Source organism: Pundamilia nyererei, unplaced genomic scaffold (genome assembly GCF_000239375.1).
Source record: "Pundamilia nyererei isolate P.nyererei 1_Seehausen unplaced genomic scaffold, PunNye1.0 scaffold00001, whole genome shotgun sequence".
In the NCBI taxonomy this organism is placed as follows: Eukaryota; Metazoa; Chordata; class Actinopteri; order Cichliformes; family Cichlidae; genus Pundamilia; species Pundamilia nyererei.
Window position 1 is genome coordinate 7,101,049 of NW_005187402.1, and position 8,677 is coordinate 7,109,725.

The 8,677-nt window shown below is 43.1% G+C and overlaps 1 protein-coding gene across 1 annotated transcript; it reads left to right on the plus strand.

The window, feature by feature from the left end:
* Window positions 1-3,633: 3,633 nt before the first annotated feature.
* stc2a (stanniocalcin 2a) lies at window positions 3,634-8,671 on the plus strand. The gene is made up of 4 exons (XM_005719617.1): window positions 3,634-3,972; window positions 6,010-6,152; window positions 6,762-6,973; window positions 7,185-8,671. The coding sequence occupies exons 1-4, from the start codon at window positions 3,831-3,833 to the stop codon at window positions 7,546-7,548; spliced, it is 861 nt and encodes a 286-aa protein (XP_005719674.1). The 5' UTR covers window positions 3,634-3,830; the 3' UTR covers window positions 7,549-8,671.
* Window positions 8,672-8,677: the final 6 nt, after the last annotated feature.

Below are 8,677 nucleotides of genomic sequence, written 5' to 3' on the forward strand. Positions count from 1 at the left end.
CAAGTGTGCAGTCAAGATGTAAATGACAAGTGCTTGGAGGCTGATGCGCAGCATCACTGTCACATCCCCAAAATGTGAAAATAGCTCAAATCAGCACTGTAGACTTTATAGATGGCAAGACATTACTTAAAACATAGTATGTTAACCTCTGTAGTGGGTACCAAGTAGTAAACCTAACCTGCTACTGACAAAGCGATTGGACTAAAGGTGCAGATTAGTCACTAAAAGGACGTTTATGTGAGATTTTTCAGTCGAATTTACAGCTGTGTTTTGAAACTATACTGCAGCTGGACAATGTCTGATCACAGCATAAGATTATCTTTAACCTTGTGCACAACATTTTAAGTCATGTCATTCATTTGGTTTGTCAAACCGCTGAATGTTCTGGCTCTCTGTGCCAATGCTTGGTGTTTTGTGTTGCATTCAAGTAAAACATTAAATATGCATTGCGCGATAGAGGTCCTAGTCTCTCCACCATTCACCAAGTAACTTTTTTTTTTCATTGGTTGTACTTATTTGTATTTTTGTATTTCCTTCAGATATCTGTACCTGAGCTGAGGTAATGCAAAAATGTCCCTGTCGTGGGATCAATAAAGTCTTATGTTATCTTATCTGTAAATACTGGGATGCACAATTATATGAAAAGGATGAAAATGCCACAAAACCTGTGAACCATCTCTGGAGTTGCGGTATTAGCATCAACTGCATTTATCTTGTAGGTAAAAGAAATAAATGAAAAAAATTTACATGTCTAGGTGTCCATCAGCTGGTGATTTCTCTGTTGTCTGTGTTTCTGAAACTGTATGACAGGCCCAACTAGGCTCCACATAGAGCCACTGCAAATGGGGTGTACACAGTGAAACCAAGTGAAACAAATGTTGATGCTATTGTATTTGCCTAAATATTTCACTTTATTCAACTTTGATCCTTTTTTTTATTCTTAACGACTGATTTTTTTAATGTGGTGGATGGTGAACGAAGTGAAGTTGTTTCTGCTTCCAACGCGAGGCATGCCAGAAGAAGTTTGCAAACTGCTGATGTGCACTGACTCGCTGAGGACTCAGGTATTCCTGTGAAAAAGCTGCAGAAAGAAGCAAGTGCACGTGCCAAGAGTGACACTTTTGCTGAAAGTGACTGTGGCTGTTAAAATGCCAATGATCACAGCAGAAAGGTCATTAGGTTTTTGTGCCTAAACTCTCCAGAGGTTGTTTTTCCCATACGGCCTGAATGCAGCGTCAGTAGGCAGCGGTGATGCACACGCTATTACGAGCCTGTGGTCCACTTCAGTGCCCTGATTGGGCCAAATCGAGGGTGTGTGGACAGCGTGGGCAGTTTTTAACAGACGTGAATTGAGCAGGAGACTTCACTTTGTGGTACAGACACAACTGGAAACGGATCAAGCTCTTCTCCAGACACGTGCCACTGCGCGCTATACACCCTCCTGCGTGGACGTGATGGAAGTCGGCTGGACTTTTAAAATACTGGAGCGTTGCAATTTCCATTCCGTGCACATCAAGCTTAAGCCAATTTCTGATACTATGTATCACTGTACATTCTATATAGCTGTGTGTTTGAATTGAATATTAATAGCATATTCTAAAAAAATCGAGTATTAGGACAAGTAGAGAAGACAGAGTGGGGCAAGATTGTCATAAATTCATGGCAGAAAAAAAAAGTCTACCACATCCACAAGAGGAATATAATGGGAATATTGAAATGCTGAGGTTTTCTGTGCTGCATCATCTCCTAGCCAAAATACCTCCCATTTCTCAGCTGTGGTGACTTCTCCAAAACTCATTCCACTGACTAAAAACCTCAATTAAAACGATAGATACTGCAGTCTCGAGACAATAATTATCTATATTTAGAGCTATAAGTGATCATCATTTTGGTTTAGGTTAAAGCGGGAGTCCAGTTCCCACTCTAGGCTAATTTCATTGATGGTCTAAATATAGGCTAGGTTCTTTTTTTCTTTTAGTTTCCTTTTTTTCCTTTTAGTTTTTTCCAACAGTCAGAGCCAGAGCTTCCCAGGAAAATGATTTTTTCTTTCCCTGAAAATAAATTAAATGTTATGATAAACAGATTTCAAAGTCACAGATCTATGAAATTTGGGCTGCCACAATCAGATGCATGCTTGTCTGTCTCTTCCTCTGTCTGTCCTTCACTCTCCCACACACATGCACACACATGCACACAACTTCCAATAGTTTATGGGGCATCTGAGCAGTGGCGTAATGTATTTACCTTGGGTTCTGGTCGTAGATGGGCCGTTACCACCCACCCTTCCACCCCCAACGTAGTTTGTTACACACCTCTGGGTTTTAATAGTCAACCGATGCCTGTGGTTTGAGGAGGTCTCCTTTCCTTGCACGTTAGGCAAAGAGGAGAGTTGCTCAGGTTGTGGACGTGAGTGCGTTCATCCTCCTGTGTGTGAGTGTAGACAGCTGGGTTCATTACAGAATGGTCGCCCTAGTGCTGTGCTGTAATTAAAAATGAAAAGGAACAGACAATTAGTATCAGTGGGCCCCCTGGAGGCTTCAGATATAAATGCATTTCCCACATGCTGCACCTTGACGGTCATTTCCTGCTGTCCTTGCCATTTCTTTTTTCCACATGTAGCAGCCCTCTGGCATCCCAAGCCATGCACCCATGCTTGCATCACTCTACCGACTCCTATAGAGGGCTTTACCTGAAAAGCAGCAATGCCATTAGGTCACTGGAAAAATTCAGAATATGGAGACTTAATGTTCCTTCTGCAGTGAGCTTGCAGTCATTCCACATGGCATCCTCAAGTGTTGCTCTTGAAAAAGATTCCTCAAGCGTCTCCAAATGCGCAACCTTGCCAGTGTTTGTCCTCTATTCTTAGATCACTCCCTGTAGTAGTGAGTAGGAACTCATTGTCACAGACTAAACTGGGAATTGTGTAACAGAGCTCTCTGTATGTAGTTCCCCATAAAAAAAAGTTAAGGAATTCTATTTATAGCAGTCAGCAGTCAGTCATAAAAGTTATTATAATCTGACCTTAAAATCAGTGTATATTATTAATAGGCTGGTGTGCAATTGCCAGGCAGTTAAATTTCACTAAGCGTTTCTGTCACAGCAAACTTTGCACCCACCTTCTGTGGAAGTAGTGTTCTCACACATGTTGTCGACACTGCGCTTAATTTAAAAGCTGCCTTGGAATAATGAGTAGTAAGCTGCAGATCCACTGACATCCGATTGCTTTTTTATTGCAGAGTGTTTGGACATTACACATGTTACATTTTCCAGCATATTGGTAAGCGTAATGCGTCTTGAATCTCCCACTGCTCTGTGTATCCTATGTAAGTGTTTCCATGGCATAAGCAGACTTTCTGTTTACTTTTCATTGCTGCAATAAAAAGCAGGAACTGCAGCTTATCTTAGATCAAATCAACTAGATAAAGACTATTAAACGTCTGGTTGGGATATTGGATGTCTGAGGGTTATGCTGATTGTAGAATTCAAGTCAGCTTACTCATGAATATTGCCTTAGAGGGCCAGTTTTTATGGCAAAACGGGGACTTTTCGCTGGACACTCCCCTAAAACCTTGGACGTGGATTTCTGCGTCTCTGATTGGTTGTAAAGCCCCGACCGACAACACCTGCTTAACTCCTTCATCCAAATTGACACCCGGGGCTCTTAGAAATATAGGCAGCATCACTTCCAGCTCGTGCATTCAGTCCAACAGCTGCCCCATAAGCCACCGAGCAGCAGCTCCGTCGATCCAAGGTGCACCCTCACCCACGCAGAGACACTCGCACTCGCCGAATCTTTGCAGTGGGGATAGAAGCTCATTGTCGGAGAAGCAATGTTTGTCAATCTGGCCGTGCTGCTGCTGCTGGTTTTGTCAGTACTGGAGCAAGTAGTGGGAACGGATAATATTGACATCTATGACACCCCCCCGGAGAAACCTGCGAGCCAGAAAGGACGCCTCTCGCTGCAGAACACAGGTAAGAAATGAGTGGCAATAGAGGTAAGAGTCGTGGGGTTTGACCGGACACGTGTTTCTCGTGGCTGCACAATTAAACCATGCAGGAGGCACGTTTAGTCGGTTTTGGCAAATCCGTTTTAAAAAAAATAAAATAAAATAAAATGTTTTATTTTTATTTATTTCTTTTAACTTAAATCCCGACGTTTCACTCGAGAGACGTTTTTCGATACCTGCGAAAGACGATATTTTGTAAATACTCAGATAGAAATTCAGTATGTTAGTAAACTATTAATAGAACGGCGCAAGGTAATAGGCAACGTATACGGCAGCGCATCTAGGTGTGCGTGCGCGCTTGTTAATGTGTGCGCGCGTGCCACAGCTGATTATTTCAGTGGTTAGCTGCTTAAAAAAATACATGTAAATATGTATGTCTGCGCTGTGTAGGCTGTCTCCTGATATCAGTGCTGGGTGAGGTGTGCAGGTTAGTAGAGCGGTAATGAGTGCACTAGTGCGGTGCTTGGTCTGCGCTGAAGGCAAGCGGGAGTTAATTTACTGAACCAATCCTCTGAGGCAGTAGTGCTTATTAAATACCATTAAAAAAAGGGGAAGTATGCTTCACCCAATTAACACAAAGCCCCAACACCAATACCACCACCACCATCACCTTCTCGGACTGCTGCTCTTTCCCTGGAACTTGCACTTTATATTGAGTGATTTTTTTTACCCTCACAGACCCTAAGTCTTGGTCGAGACCGACCATGTGAACCTGTGTCAAAATATTAGAGCCTAGTTGTTATCTTTCCTCCACGCTGAAAAAAAAAATGGGGACAAACTCCAATGCAGGTCTCTCTCTCTCTGCAGAGACCCTGGTAACACCACTGTGTAATTCAATGCAAGCTGCGGCCAAGCTCGTACGATCCAAGCACATTCCCGTGATGCCAAAACAAGCACTGCTGACAGCGGCTCACTTTTCCTGCGCACTAAAGTTCAACTCAGTGCCTACAAAACCCCCGTAGCAGCCCCCGCCCCTCTCTCCTTCAAACACACACACACACACACACACACACACACACACACACACACACAGCCTCACCACCACCACTACCAAGAAAAAAAGAGGCTCTTTGTTGACAAGCGGGATTTCTAATAAGTCACACTTAATCCTTTATTTGCTGTGGTCGAGACAGAGTCTCCTTTTCTTCCAAACAGGGCGCAACTCTGACTGTGAGACAAAAACTGTTCTCACGCCCATCAGTTACCAGCTCCAAAACTTATCACCTGTGTAATGATGTATTACTTAAGTTAACAGTTAACGGTTGTCAGAGCCAGACTGAACTGTAAATGCTCTGTTGCCTCACGAGGTAACTTGCCATCTGCCACATTAATCTAAAATTGATACGGGGTCCCACTGTGATTTGTGATGTGATTCTGCCCTTTTTTTTGTTTTTTTGATACTTGTATCTGATGCCTGCAGTTAAAACAAAAGAAAGGGGGAAAGAGACAAGCCTTTGATGTAAATGTGATAAGTTCTCTTTTTTGTGCTTGCATCACTGCTGTTGCATTTTCAGTATGCACTTGATTGGCTCTGCAAATATAAGAGTGCAAGACTTGTTGATGCACATTTAGGGGGGACACTGAAATGGCTGCTTGCGTTTCCTCCACAAGTAGTTAAGGCTGTATCTGCAATGCACCATCCTATCTCAATGCTAGGCAGTGCAGATGGATTGTGGTGCAGAATGACACAGTAATATCTGTCACCAAGTGTTCCTCTGCAGGAACCCCTCAGCTTGGGGAAATTAAGACTTCCTCTCATCCCTGCACACACCCTCCCCTGCATTCTTTCTCTCTCTATTAGAGAGAACGCACACGAACAGCATCTGTGGAAATAGTTATACGCCACATCAGCTTTATGATTTGTGCAGCAATCGGTGCTGAAGTGGAGTTGTGCCTCCAAGCTGTATGGTCTTCGTTGCCAGCATGCTTGTAACGGTCTGCGTGCTTTCTATGCTGAGAGCAGATGATAAGGTCCCTCCTCTAACCTGTTCTCTGTTTCCAGCTGAGATTCAGCACTGCCTGGTGAGTGCAGGGGATGTCGGCTGCGGTGTGTTTGAGTGCTTTGAGAACAACTCCTGCGAGATACGAGGGCTACAGGAAATCTGCATGACGTTCCTGCACAACGCTGGCAAATTTGACTCTCAGGTACTAAACTAATCTGTCTGTTAGCAAAAAAGAAAATGGTAAAACAAGAGGCAGCTTTCCTTTTTATTAGTCCATTGCTCCTGAATCATCAATTTTCTTTTTAGAAGTGCGATCATACATGCCCTGAACTAATCATCTATTTCTTTTTCCCTTTCTTGACAAGTTCACATGCCTTTCAGCGGAGTGATGTGTGTACAGTTAGGACTAAGCGTCATGAGCCAGCTGGCTAGAAGCCCAGTGAGCTCCCCTTTCATACATAGCAGAGGTTGAAACCCTGCCAACCCAGGCTTGACTGGGGTGTTAATATGCCTATAGGGTCACATACTAGGAACTTACATTTCAGAAGATTTCAGTAGAAGAACAGCGGTATTTGACTACTGATTACAGAATTACATGTCCATTTTCCTTGTGAATAAAGTGTAGTTACCATTTATAGAACACAACCAAAAATACACTCCAAAACTACTAAAATAGATGTACGGTACCCACAAAATGCCAAAGCTATCTGTGTAAGTACTATACATGCAAGAGAGAAGGAACACCACATGAGCTTGCTCTATAGCTGATTTTCTAGGAACTTAAAGGGAACCCGTCTTTATGTGTACATAGGGGAAGTCCTTCATCAAGGATGCTTTGAAATGTATGGCGCATGGTCTGCGACACAAGTTCGGCTGCATCAGCAGAAAGTGTGTGTCCATTAAGGAGATGGTGTTCCAGCTCCAGAGAGAGTGCTACATCAAACACAACCTGTGCTCTGCCGCTAAGGAGAACGTGGCCGTCATGGTGGAGATGATCCATTTCCAAGATCTATTCCCCAAAGGGTAAGGGACTGATCTGGACCAGGTTTAGAGCGGTATTTTCTCTAAGCCGTCCCTTCTCTTTAATCCCAGATCTTTTTTGAAAAAAAAATTACGATTTTGTGGATATTTTTATTTGTTCTTCTGTTGATTGTAAAGATGCATCTCAGTGAAGTCTATCCATTTGCTAGACGCTTATTGTACTTCCAAACCTAATGTGCCTCTCCCTGCTCAGTCCATATGTAGAGCTGGTGAATATTCTCCTGAGTTGTGGAGAGGAAGTGAAGGAGGCGCTGTCACGCAGCGTCCGACTACAGTGTGAGCAGAACTGGGGGGCCCTCTGCGACAGCTTGAGCCTCTGCACCTCAATGGCCCCGTCTCCTGCCAGCACCCCAGTCGAAAACCGCCGCCAACTCATGCCTTCACAGCCTGAACCAGAGCACCCTCGCCTGCCGCGGCAAGGTGAAAAGGAGAGGGCTGGCAAGGCAGGCTTCAGCTCTCACCCACGTAACCGCAGCCAGGGACCCCGCCGTCATAGTCCGGAAGCTGGAGTGGTGGCTGAGGAGGAAGACCCCAAGGCCACCGACATCCGGAGGTGAAAGCTCAGGAAATGGACTTTTGACCTCCTACACCATTTAAAAGCCACACTTGCAGACTTGTGTACACCTTCACACAACTACACACACATATTCGCACACCTTTCAACACACACACACAAATTCCCATAGACTGAGCTGAAGGAAACAAGCCCCGAATTTTCCTATCCTTATTCCGCCCTTTCTAGTCATTCCAGCAGTCCCACATGGTAAATGTGCAGGGTAATCATGGTGTAGCTCATGCCAGACTGTAGGCCACATTATCATTATTATTATTATTATCATTATTATTTTAAAAATGAATAACAATTGTTGACTATTTCAGCTGTTAGGACTATTTTGGCTCTAATATAGCATTTTCTCAAATCATACTCACTGTAAGATTTGATTATATTTGTATTATTTATTTTATTCTTTATGCAAAGTTGAAATATCAATATGTACATAGAATATCTATATTTATATGAACATGTATAAATATAGTTACAATATGCAATACTGATGACATAGTATATGGTGTGCTGTCTGTCATTCTCTTCACAGTATTGCACCCATCACACAAAGGTCTGTAGATATGTAACATACACTATTTGCTGTTTTCAAAGTGGAGATATGTATTATAACTATAGATACTTGATGATTAATACAAATTGTACAGGATTTAAGTCCAGTTCTGGCACATATGAATTGTAGTGCATGACGGCCATTAAATATGTGCATTCTTCAAAGTGTAAGTCCACTCAGAAGAGAATGAAAATGTAATGCTACGAATATGAGCAGTTAGTTCACACTTGTATGTATCGATAAGTCTCTCGCAAAGCTAGAAATAAGAGCGCAGAGACGCTTCGTCGATGTCACCCTGGCACCGCTCTCTGGGCAACAGTCAATGGGAATCTGTATGCTTCACGAGTATTAGATATATTCTATTCACGTGTCTTACTTTAAATGCAAGTATCACACCACTCTCATTCATTGTTAATAGAGCTCTGGAAACTGTGTGTCAGAGACATTGCAGATCGGTGTCAGTGTGTTTGGTTTCAGGAGCCGTCACTCATGTTCACAAACAGCAGCTGAAATGTCAAATGTGTGACTGTCAGCTATCAGCGGCAAAGAGGATGTTCGATTTCAAATG

Excerpts from the sequence above, each read along its gene's own strand:
- stc2a (XM_005719617.1), top strand. The coding sequence starts at position 3,831 with ATGTTTGTCAATCTGGCCGTGCTGCTGCTGCTGGTTTTGTCAGTACTG. Across the intron at positions 6,153-6,761 it reads CTGGCAAATTTGACTCTCAG|GGGAAGTCCTTCATCAAGGA; the intron begins GTACTAAACTAA and ends ATGTGTACATAG. Across the intron at positions 6,974-7,184 it reads CAAGATCTATTCCCCAAAGG|TCCATATGTAGAGCTGGTGA; the intron begins GTAAGGGACTGA and ends CTCCCTGCTCAG.